The sequence below is a fragment of the Embiotoca jacksoni genome, unplaced genomic scaffold (genome assembly GCF_022577435.1).
Source record: "Embiotoca jacksoni isolate LCO1_2020_lvr unplaced genomic scaffold, fEmbJac1.0.p SCAF_57, whole genome shotgun sequence".
Taxonomy (NCBI): domain Eukaryota; kingdom Metazoa; phylum Chordata; class Actinopteri; family Embiotocidae; genus Embiotoca; species Embiotoca jacksoni.
Genome location: NW_027185411.1, coordinates 53,233 through 64,574, shown reverse-complemented (window position 1 = coordinate 64,574; position 11,342 = coordinate 53,233). Strand labels below are relative to the sequence as shown.

The window sequence follows — 11,342 nt, the reverse complement described above, 5'->3', positions numbered from 1 at the left end:
GCAAAACATATTCATTCCCATGAACAACAACAGTAATAATAGTAGTCACCCAAATGGAATCTTACCGAACCCAAGGAGCACTGTGACCGTGCATTTCATTCGAAGGATCAGCGTGGGTTTGTTTGCTCCACCCAGTGTATACCTGCTCAACCTCTAATTGTAATCCTCACTGTTCTCTGATGGAGTGAAGACGTTAGAGGTGAGTCCAACCTGCTGTACATCCTTCTGCAATCACTGAGCAGAAATCAAATAGTCAATTCTTTAGTAATTGGTGAACAAACATAATTCTCGTAAACTTTATAATATACTGTAAATATTTAACATACGACAAGAAAAACATGTGGGTTAGATGTAGTGCTATACAATGCAATTCTTAAAATGCTGTTTTTTTTTAAATATGAATACCACTTTTTAATTGTTGTTTTTCTTTTTCATAGTGTTTTCTTTGATTCTTCTTCATCTAAAATGGCAATTAAATAAACTGAAGATCATATTGAGGTGTACAAATTAAAAAGTGAGCTGCGCTGCATTCTTACAATGGGTGGCCCCAGAACTTCATTGCAAGTTCTGCTGCTCTCAGCTGTCGGGATCGGTAAGTGTTCCATACTCAGAGGACGATCACTTACTTAATGACTTTATCATGAATATTTAAATTAAAGTGGTACATTTTTAATTTGTTTTCCTCTTTCAGCATGCCTGTCAACATTGATATCTGCAACTGTAAGTTTGTTTTATTGTATTTACAACACTGAGTATGTACCTGTTGAAAATATTGAATTAATAATCTGTTATGAATTTTTATTCACAGACCAACACAACAACGGGTAAGAACAAAACCTTCTATGTTAATAAAAGCATTGGCAATTTTAAACAATTTTTCTTTTTAAAAAGTTGTTAAATCCCCTTTAATGAAATGACTACGTGTTTATTCTATGTTATAATATATTTTCATATTTACAGGGCCTGGTTTATTAACATCTGAAATCAGGTCAGTATGCAAACTTTGTATAAAACTTTAAATATTTTAACCGAACACGTTCCTGTTCCGCAGGAATACAATTTCAATTTACTTTGTAAATCAAAGATTAATTTTTGTTTTATTTTCTTTTCTTCTGAAAGCAATGCTACCACTCCCAGTGATGGTTTCCAGGAACCTTGCCATGCTGAAAATCTACGAAATGCCAGTCAAAAAGTGAGTGACATACATCGTAATTTCAAAATGCCCCCTAATCCCAAGTATTTTTCTAACTTTTGAAAGTTACCACCAAGCACTGTTGATAATTGACACCCCTATAAATTCAGTTGCCAACTAATGATGCTAATCATCTTCCCATGTTGCTATCTATGTTCTGTCTAGATATCAGCAGCAGTGGACACACTGGCAGGAGAGCTATCCTGTAAAAGGGGTAAAAACACAACCTTACCAGAAGACAAGTCCAAGGAGTTGGAACAAAGTCTCAGACGGATTGTGGAGTCAACTTTAAAGGTCTTCTTTGACCTGGTAAATAAGCTAATTTCATTTATTATTATTATTAATACCTTTATGTAACTCATAGTTACAGGAATTTACTTTAGTGTTGGTGCAAAAATATTCACAACTAACACAAATTTCAGCAAATATCCACCACACTGGGTTTTATGGGCTTCAAAATGTGCCAGTTACGGTTAAACCGTCGTTAACTTGTTGCGAAGCTTTTCATAACATTTAAAAGATGTTTCTATGACAAAAATAAATATATTACAGCTTCTATCAATAGTAAATTGCAATTGTTTTATAACAGGGGACCAATGAGTCTGGATCAGATGTTCTGGATATCTTTGGAGTCCTGGACAGTCTGAGTCTCGGTAACCAAAGTGACCCCGGATTCATCAGACTGTGGTTTTCACTGAAGATGGCTCCTCTTCTGCCCTATGTCAATGCAAACTTCCTCATCCGGCTGAGCAACCAGAACTTCAGCTGCAGTTCTTTCCAAGAATTGTGAGTGAAAACTTTTCCGTGTTACTGATGCATGCACGTCTCATTTGACCTTGTAACATTCACGAAGTACAATTTTTGTAAATTCGGATCCCAGGCAGCTGAACTGACTTTGATCACAAGGGGTGTGCTAAAGAAGTGTCCAATAATTGTCACCACAGTCTCTGTGACAGCTTCGGGTTCTTTGGCTGCACAGTTAAGAGAATCATAGCTGATAAAACACATTAGTTACAACCACCCATTAAAAAGATTGTTCATTCTGAAGATATACAATACAAATACAGTGTGTTGCCCACACTGTCTCCGAGTCTTGTCTTTACTGACCCCCAGTGATTTTATTTCTGACCTTGATGCAGTGATGTACAGGTGGACTCCAGGATCCTGTGACATCACGGATGAGTTCAGTTAAAGCTTCAAAACAGTCACTGTAATGATGACAGAAAGAGGGGAGGGAGCGAGGAGGTGTTGTCAGTTGATGTTAATACTGATGTAAACACAGCCAACACAGTAAATGTATTAATACATATAATTCCTACAATATATAATGAATACAAGTAATTACACCCCTCTCCCTGTTTACTGGTATAGTAATAGCAACCCTTTGATGGAATCATCACCTCCACCAAGAGGGTTTGGAGTTTTTTTCATCTATCAGTGGGATTTTGGAAAAACACAGGGCCCGGTTTTCATTAAACCTGGTGGTAGGGTTCAGCATGTGCCATGGATGAACCCATTCAATTTTGGAGCAGATCCAAATCACGGGGTAGAGCCACGGATCACTTATCACTTTCACTGCCATCGCAAGATAGAGCATCTGACCTGCCAAATGCCATACATCTGAACAGCCAGTAGATGGCACTAAAGTTAAATAGTGACAAACTGATCTCAACATTCACAGGTACCAGTAATTCTCAGGGATAAACATGTATTTGCTCAAACGGCACACAACAAGCTGTCCTTATGGAGCACTCAGGGTCAGTTGTTTATATTATGTATTTGCAACTGTTTAAGGACAAAATATGTAAAGTTGATAATGTGGCACTCTCTTGTGTTGTTTTAACAACATATCATTGTTGTAATTACTGTTAGAAATATGTTTCACATACATGGGAAAACAATCAAAGAGTGAAATGACATGTACAGTTATAACACACGTGGAAAATTGTATGTTGGCGGTACCATAGTCTGTGTTCTGTGAGCACTGTCTTGCATAGAAATGAGAACATTTCTATAGTTGTATAGTTTGATCGAAAGAAAAGAAAAAGTAAAACCCACGGTTGTTATCACATATGAAACAATGCGGAGCAACAAATTTAGGCAACAGATAAACAGAAAAAAGTCTGCAAAGATCAAAACAGTAAAGAGGTCACTGTGCTGGGTCGGCACATGTAATATGTAATGATATGTGCACTTAATATACAATAATGTGCATGATAGATACTTATTTTGTTGTAGACATGATTATCTTGCTCATGTCTGATGGTCTACATTGTTTTTGTGAGAGGAAAAATAACAAAATTGTTTTCAAGGGTTGAGGCGATGAGTGAAGAACTGGAGACTCCTCAAAGAATGAAGAGAGAAATAATCTACAGGAACTTCATTCAAGTCTATCTGTCAAGAGAGGACTCACAAAGTAAGGACAAAAAGATTTGTAAACGTGTTAAACGCTTTGATGAAATGTTATTTGAGAGTTGAACAAAGAGAACCATATGTTCACTCAAATTGTTTAAAAAAAAAAACCCCATCAGGATTGCATTCATGTAAAAAAGACCTGATGAAGAATACTGATAGTGGCAGGAGCATATAGGATTTACCTAACGTTTGCTTTGTTTGTTTAACAATTGAATCTTAATACTTCAAAGACCCCGGATGCAGAGAAAACATAAATGGGACTGCAGAGTGGCTTCAAAAGAACCTTGGAAAATTTTCAATCTTCGCAACGCTTGAGGAGCTAAAGAAAATTAACAACAATTTCTCTGGCGTGAGTAATACATGATTAAATCAAGAAATAAAAAGTTGTTAAAAGCATAAACAAATTTAAGTTTCTGTCTTTGAAAATATCTGTGGATGTGTTAGTAAAAATGAATTAATGTTCACAGAAAGAGGTCTTGGAACAGCTCTCACCACAGCAAAAGGCTGAGCTGATCTTGGACCCCGACAGTGGCGCTTTGGAGGATGAGGCTGTTGTAACCGTGGTGTTCAAAAGCTTGACAGAGTCCGATGATGACGACCAGCTAAATGAGTTTTTCGAGGCCTTCACAAGCATCAACAAACAGGTGAATGCTTAGCATAACGTTGCCATGTTATTTGCCAATAAGTTGGTCGAGAAACCTGCCATGTACATCTTGCTCAAGGAGCTTTTTGCGGAAGCGAATAAGGAGCCAAGATTTGAATTAATGCGATGCAGTTGTGATCTGCTTCTTGACTGAATTGTTGCCAATGGTGGCTTCAGTCATGCCTCCGATGCAGGAAAATACAAAGATGTGCCATCCAGCGTGGTGTCATTTTCACGTTGATTTGAGAAAGGTAAAATGTCCTCCTGAACAGCAACGTGAATCCTTTTGCTTCCAGAGAAACATCACCTTCATCGAGAATCCAGGTGTACGAAAGACCATCTTGAACCTCACCTTGACAGCCCTTGCTCCTGAATTTGAAGACTTTGAGCCTGAAGACTTTCAGCTTTGGTTCCAGGTCCATTTGACTGTTGTGATAGCGAGCCTCCAGCCTGACAGCTTGCGGGTGCTCCCCAGGGACATCAGCTGTGCTTCCTACGCAGCTATGTAAGACACGCTACTTCTGAAGTCATATGTTGAGTGTCCATGATGTCAGACTGTGGCACCAGAAAAGTCACAATAATTTCTGTTTTCTTCTGTCAGACTCACCGGTCTTCGGCAAAGTTTGAAATCCCTGCCACTGGTTCTTTCACGTGACGTGAGATCAAGCGTAAAGTCACTCAAGGACACTTTCACACGTACGTGGCAAAAACACTCTGCTGAGAAACTTTTTGCAGAAAGCCCAATACCACCACTGTGATGGCAACTTCATTAATGCCATGCCTTCATTTTATTTCTCCCTACAACAGGTTGCTCAATACCAGATTCCTTCATGGTAAGTTGAATTCGATGGGTGTATTGTATGAATTATTCAACATTTGATTGCTATTTACATGACACAGGTTTGGCACTGTGACTGGAAAATAGAGGTCAGGTCAAGGTGTTTGAAGCTGAAGTAGCTTTTCCCACTCGACTAACAATTACATTTTATCTGTCTCCAGTGCAAGCAGACCCCAGTTGATGGTAAGTCTTCAAAATACCAGACATTTCACCTTTGATGACACAATCACCTTCTCAAGTACCAATGTCTGACACGTGAATGTTGTCTTTTTCTCAGCGGACCTCATCTGTGCTGCAGTCAATAGGTGGGTGGATTGCTGTTTTGTCTGGTGCTGCGTTTGCATTGGTAAAGTTCTTTTACGCAACGTTGCCAAGATGACAATGGATTTCTGTTTAATTCTTTTCTTCAGATCCCGACTTGATGGAACCTTGTCAACTGGCAATTCGTCTACCGGCCCGTGCACTTTTACCATCACTGAACACGCCTGTTCCTCGGTAAGATTGTTTTATGCAAGCTGTAAATCCCCCCCCAAAAATGAGTCTGCCTTTAAAACATTAAGATCCTGAGGCAAATATCTTTAAGTTCGGAGTGGTTGACCGTACTTCTGGTCATCTTTGTTTTCCCAAGGCTACACATCTCGATGCCAGCAGCTTGGTCACACTGATGAAATGCTCACTGGAAAGCCAAAGGGTGTACCCGGTAGAAGTCTGGAAGCTTTTCTTCCAAAAAGTTTCTCCTGCGCTGGACCAGGCTCTTGAGACATTCGCTACCATGGTAAATTCAGTCCCACAATTTCACGACGATAGTTTTTCCCCGCGGGAAGTTTGTGTCCAACCGAAACGCTTTTTCCGATTCTAGGCCCCCAACAACAGCAAGCCAAACTTGGCACATGCTCTCGAGGCTCTTGGAGAGGTGAGAATTGCCAACTTCACCCAGGCACAACTGCAGGACAAGAATTTTGTCGACAGATGGTTCCGGAATAAGATCCGACCGTTTCTGGCCTCTCCATCCTCCAACTTCCTATTCTGCCTGAGCTCCAACAACTTCAGCTGCGTGACGTACCGCACTGTGTAAGCAAATATGCCATATGTTTCTCCACTGTCAACACGATTGCAGAGAAAGCTGCCGTTTTCTAGTTGTGCAGGTGTTAAAGGCCTTCTCTCCAATGTTAGCATTCAGGCACTCAGCAGCCAAAGGGCATCCATGGACCGTGACAGACAGCATGCAGTCTTCACTCATTTCATCAGACCATTCCTGTCAAGAAATGACACATCAGGTAGAGACAGGCACTCGGGCTCAATTTGGCAATGTCTCGGTAACATGTCATGGTCCTACCCTGCCAATGTTCTTTGTTTCCTTGTCTTTTGCAGATCCTGGCTGCGTCTCAGCTTTCACAGGTCGTAGTGAAGAGTGGCTGCGGGTAAACCTTGGCAACTTCTCCAATTTTGCCACCTTGGAGGATTTGCAAGCCCTCAATCCCAACTTCTCCATCGTGAGTGGCAACTGCAGTCGTAGAAATCTTCTCCAAAATTGAAATCTTTCGCTCATGGCTTTGCAATTACTGATGTTTGACTCCGTATTGATTCCCTCTTGCAGGCCGATTCCTTGCCATTGCTCAATCCTTCTCAGGTGGCACAGTCGATACTGAGCTCGGGGGCCTCGAATGACACAGAACTAATCGATCGTGTTTTTGAGCGACTCGAGGAGGGCGACGCTCTGGAAAATGTTGATGAATTCTTGACACAGCTGACAGCAACTGAAGAGGTAGGCTACTCCTTGAAGTTGTGGGACAGTCCGGCTCTTATAACCGAGCATTGTCAGTACTCAGACATGAATCTAAACCTCCACATCAGTTGTAGGGGAATCATTAATATCAAGTACTTCATGGCATCCTTTCCGGCATCTTGTGCGACGTATTTGCAACATGTGAACCTTGTGGTGTTGACCTCCTCTGGTGTCCTAATTTGACAGGTCCCAGATTTCCAACCTGTTGTGAGAGACCGTGTAATGAATAGGACCTTCGCCATCATCAGTCCCCATTTGCCGGCCTTCACTGAAGAGGACTTGGACGAGTGGTTCCATGTTAAACTGCTGCCCGTCCTCCCAAGTTTCACACCAATGATGCTCAAGAATGCAACCTCAAACATCTCCTGCACGAGATACCAAGTCATGTGAGTAACTCTTAAACAACAACATCTCACACCAAAGTACAAACATGCTGACGAGGGACTGTGTAAGAACGTTCTGCTCCATCTTTTGTAGTCTGAGTGGGATCGCCAAAGTTTTCACCGAGACGCCCTCGCACAGACAAGAAGAAAACACAAGGGTTCTGCTGGAGTACCTGAAAAATTCCACCAGAGGGGTCAACGAGTCAGGTAGGTCTAATGCAGTTAACTGCGGCAGGTGGTTGCTTGTGTGGACCTGCCCGTGGACTTGAAATTGTGAAATATGATGCTGAACTTGCCATGAGAAGGAAACAGGCCATGGAACTGATGCATTTGTTTCGTTGACAAAATATGCGCACCAAATTGCACGTATGCCAATGCCCGTCTATGTGCCTCAGGTTGCAGGCAGGGAAATCCGAGTGATGCAGAATGGATCGAAAGAAACTTGGGTCCATTTTCCATCTACGTAACCTACTCTGAGCTCAAAGCCTTCGGCATCTCTGGGGTAAGTTGTACATCTCACTACCAATGTTTCTTGAGAAAAACAGCACATCGTTCAGGGCTTGGAACCTCCACAGACCGGGCGGCTTTTGCTGAGTCAAAAAGAAAAGGAATCGATACGTTCTCTTTGTTCCCATCATCAGGTGGAAGTTGTAGACACCCTCTCACCACAGCAAAAGGCTGAGCTGATCTTGGACCCCGACAGTGGCGCTTTGGAGAATGAGACCGTTGTAACCGTGGTGTTCAAAAGCTTGACAGAGTCCGATGATGACGAGCAGCTAAATGAGTTTTTCGAGGCCTTCACAAGCATCAACAAACAGGTGAATGCTTAGCATAACGTTGCCATGTTATTTGCCAATAAGTTGGTTGAGAAACCTGCCATGTACATCTTGCTCAAGGAGCTTTTTGCGGCAGCGAATAAGGAGCCAAGATTTGAATCAATGCGATGCAGTTGTGATCTGCTTCTTGACTGAATTGTTGCCAATGGTGGCTTCAGTCATGCCTCCGATGCAGGAAAATACAAAGATGTGCCATCCAGCGTGGTGTCATTTTCACGTTGATTTGAGAAAGGTAAAATGTCCTCCTGAACAGCAACGTGAATCCTTTTGCTTCCAGAGAAACATCACCTTCATCGAGAATCCAGGTGTACGAAAGACCATCTTGAACCTCACCTTGACAGCCCTTGCTCCTGAATTTGAAGACTTTGAGCCTGAAGACTTTCAGCTTTGGTTCCAGGTCCATTTGACTGTTGTGATAGCGAGCCTCCAGCCTGACAGCTTGCGGGTGCTCCCCAGGGACATCAGCTGTGCTTCCTACGCAGCTATGTAAGACACGCTACTTCTGAAGTCATATGTTGAGTGTCCATGATGTCAGACTGTGGCACCAGAAAAGTCACAATAATTTCTGTTTTCTTCTGTCAGACTCACCGGTCTTCGGCAAAGTTTGAAATCCCTGCCACTGGTTCTTTCACGTGACGTGGGATCAAGCGTAAAGTCACTCAAGGACACTTTCACACGTACGTGGCAAAAACACTCTGCTGAGAAACTTTTTGCAGAAAGCCCAATACCACCACTGTGATGGCAACTTCATTAATGCCATGCCTTCATTTTATTTCTCCCTACAACAGGTTGCTCAATACCAGCTTCCTTCATGGTAAGTTGAATTCGATGGGTGTATTGTATGAATTATTCAACATTTGATTGCTATTTACATGACACAGGTTTGGCACTGTGACTGGAAAATAGAGGTCAGGTCAAGGTGTTTGAAGCTGAAGTAGCTTTTCCCACTCGACTAACAATTACATTTTATCTGTCTCCAGTGCAAGCAGACCCCAGTTGATGGTAAGTCTTCAAAATACCAGACATTTCACCTTTGATGACACAATCACCTTCTCAAGTACCAATGTCTGACACGTGAATGTTGTCTTTTTCTCAGCGGACCTCATCTGTGCTGCAGTCAATAGGTGGGTGGATTGCTGTTTTGTCTGGTGCTGCGTTTGCATTGGTAAAGTTCTTTTACGCAACGTTGCCAAGATGACAATGGATTTCTGTTTAATTCTTTTCTTCAGATCCCGACTTGATGGAACCTTGTCAACTGGCAATTCGTCTACCGGCCCGTGCACTTTTACCATCACTGAACACGCCTGTTCCTCGGTAAGATTGTTTTATGCAAGCTGTAAATCCCCCCCCAAAAATGAGTCTGCCTTTAAAACATTAAGATCCTGAGGCAAATATCTTTAAGTTCGGAGTGGTTGACCGTACTTCTGGTCATCTTTGTTTTCCCAAGGCTACACATCTCGATGCCAGCAGCTTGGTCACACTGATGAAATGCTCACTGGAAAGCCAAAGGGTGTACCCGGTAGAAGTCTGGAAGCTTTTCTTCCAAAAAGTTTCTCCTGCGCTGGACCAGGCTCTTGAGACATTCGCTACCATGGTAAATTCAGTCCCACAATTTCACGACGATAGTTTTTCCCCGCGGGAAGTTTGTGTCCAACCGAAACGCTTTTTCCGATTCTAGGCCCCCAACAACAGCAAGCCAAACTTGGCACATGCTCTCGAGGCTCTTGGAGAGGTGAGAATTGCCAACTTCACCCAGGCACAACTGCAGGACAAGAATTTTGTCGACAGATGGTTCCGGAATAAGATCCGACCGTTTCTGGCCTCTCCATCCTCCAACTTCCTATTCTGCCTGAGCTCCAACAACTTCAGCTGCGTGACGTACCGCACTGTGTAAGCAAATATGCCATATGTTTCTCCACTGTCAACACGATTGCAGAGAAAGCTGCCGTTTTCTAGTTGTGCAGGTGTTAAAGGCCTTCTCTCCAATGTTAGCATTCAGGCACTCAGCAGCCAAAGGGCATCCATGGACCGTGACAGACAGCATGCAGTCTTCACTCATTTCATCAGACCATTCCTGTCAAGAAATGACACATCAGGTAGAGACAGGCACTCGGGCTCAATTTGGCAATGTCTCGGTAACATGTCATGGTCCTACCCTGCCAATGTTCTTTGTTTCCTTGTCTTTTGCAGATCCTGGCTGCGTCTCAGCTTTCACAGGTCGTAGTGAAGAGTGGCTGCGGGTAAACCTTGGCAACTTCTCCAATTTTGCCACCTTGGAGGATTTGCAAGCCCTCAATCCCAACTTCTCCATCGTGAGTGGCAACTGCAGTCGTAGAAATCTTCTCCAAAATTGAAATCTTTCGCTCATGGCTTTGCAATTACTGATGTTTGACTCCGTATTGATTCCCTCTTGCAGGCCGATTCCTTGCCATTGCTCAATCCTTCTCAGGTGGCACAGTCGATACTGAGCTCGGGGGCCTCGAATGACACAGAACTAATCGATCGTGTTTTTGAGCGACTCGAGGAGGGCGACGCTCTGGAAAATGTTGATGAATTCTTGACACAGCTGACAGCAACTGAAGAGGTAGGCTACTCCTTGAAGTTGTGGGACAGTCCGGCTCTTATAACCGAGCATTGTCAGTACTCAGACATGAATCTAAACCTCCACATCAGTTGTAGGGGAATCATTAATATCAAGTACTTCATGGCATCCTTTCCGGCATCTTGTGCGACGTATTTGCAACATGTGAACCTTGTGGTGTTGACCTCCTCTGGTGTCCTAATTTGACAGGTCCCAGATTTCCAACCTGTTGTGAGAGACCGTGTAATGAATAGGACCTTCGCCATCATCAGTCCCCATTTGCCGGCCTTCACTGAAGAGGACTTGGACGAGTGGTTCCATGTTAAACTGCTGCCCGTCCTCCCAAGTTTCACACCAATGATGCTCAAGAATGCAACCTCAAACATCTCCTGCACGAGATACCAAGTCATGTGAGTAACTCTTAAACAACAACATCTCACACCAAAGTACAAACATGCTGACGAGGGACTGTGTAAGAACGTTCTGCTCCATCTTTTGTAGTCTGAGTGGGATCGCCAAAGTTTTCACCGAGACGCCCTCGCACAGACAAGAAGAAAACACAAGGGTTCTGCTGGAGTACCTGAAAAATTCCACCAGAGGGGTCAACGAGTCAGGTAGGTCTAATGCAGTTAACTGCGGCAGGTGGTTGCTTGTGTGGACCTGCCCGT

At 43.0% G+C, this 11,342-nt stretch overlaps 1 protein-coding gene and 1 long non-coding RNA gene across 2 annotated transcripts in view; both read left to right on the top strand.

Annotated features, from left to right (window-relative positions):
• Positions 1-4,207: 4,207 nt before the first annotated feature.
• LOC138212530 (uncharacterized) lies at positions 4,208-4,942 on the top strand. Its single transcript, XR_011179456.1, has 3 exons — positions 4,208-4,251; positions 4,547-4,755; positions 4,852-4,942. It is a non-coding gene; the product is annotated as an uncharacterized lncRNA (long non-coding RNA).
• A 199-nt stretch (positions 4,943-5,141) lies between these two features.
• LOC138212548 (uncharacterized) overlaps positions 5,142-11,342 on the top strand; it is a 44,591-nt gene continuing 38,390 nt past the window's right edge. The window contains exons 1-25 of the mRNA XM_069172978.1: positions 5,142-5,150; positions 5,250-5,271; positions 5,366-5,393; positions 5,499-5,583; positions 5,717-5,863; positions 5,948-6,159; positions 6,262-6,365; positions 6,460-6,581; positions 6,686-6,853; positions 7,061-7,260; positions 7,352-7,464; positions 7,653-7,759; positions 7,899-8,075; positions 8,371-8,579; positions 8,676-8,742; positions 9,074-9,095; positions 9,190-9,217; positions 9,323-9,407; positions 9,541-9,687; positions 9,772-9,983; positions 10,086-10,189; positions 10,284-10,405; positions 10,510-10,677; positions 10,885-11,084; positions 11,176-11,288. Of these exons, the coding sequence (XP_069029079.1) occupies positions 5,142-5,150; positions 5,250-5,271; positions 5,366-5,393; positions 5,499-5,583; positions 5,717-5,863; positions 5,948-6,159; positions 6,262-6,365; positions 6,460-6,581; positions 6,686-6,853; positions 7,061-7,260; positions 7,352-7,464; positions 7,653-7,759; positions 7,899-8,075; positions 8,371-8,579; positions 8,676-8,742; positions 9,074-9,095; positions 9,190-9,217; positions 9,323-9,407; positions 9,541-9,687; positions 9,772-9,983; positions 10,086-10,189; positions 10,284-10,405; positions 10,510-10,677; positions 10,885-11,084; positions 11,176-11,288 (2,971 nt within the window). The remainder of the gene's footprint in view (positions 5,151-5,249; positions 5,272-5,365; positions 5,394-5,498; positions 5,584-5,716; positions 5,864-5,947; positions 6,160-6,261; positions 6,366-6,459; positions 6,582-6,685; positions 6,854-7,060; positions 7,261-7,351; positions 7,465-7,652; positions 7,760-7,898; positions 8,076-8,370; positions 8,580-8,675; positions 8,743-9,073; positions 9,096-9,189; positions 9,218-9,322; positions 9,408-9,540; positions 9,688-9,771; positions 9,984-10,085; positions 10,190-10,283; positions 10,406-10,509; positions 10,678-10,884; positions 11,085-11,175; positions 11,289-11,342) is intronic.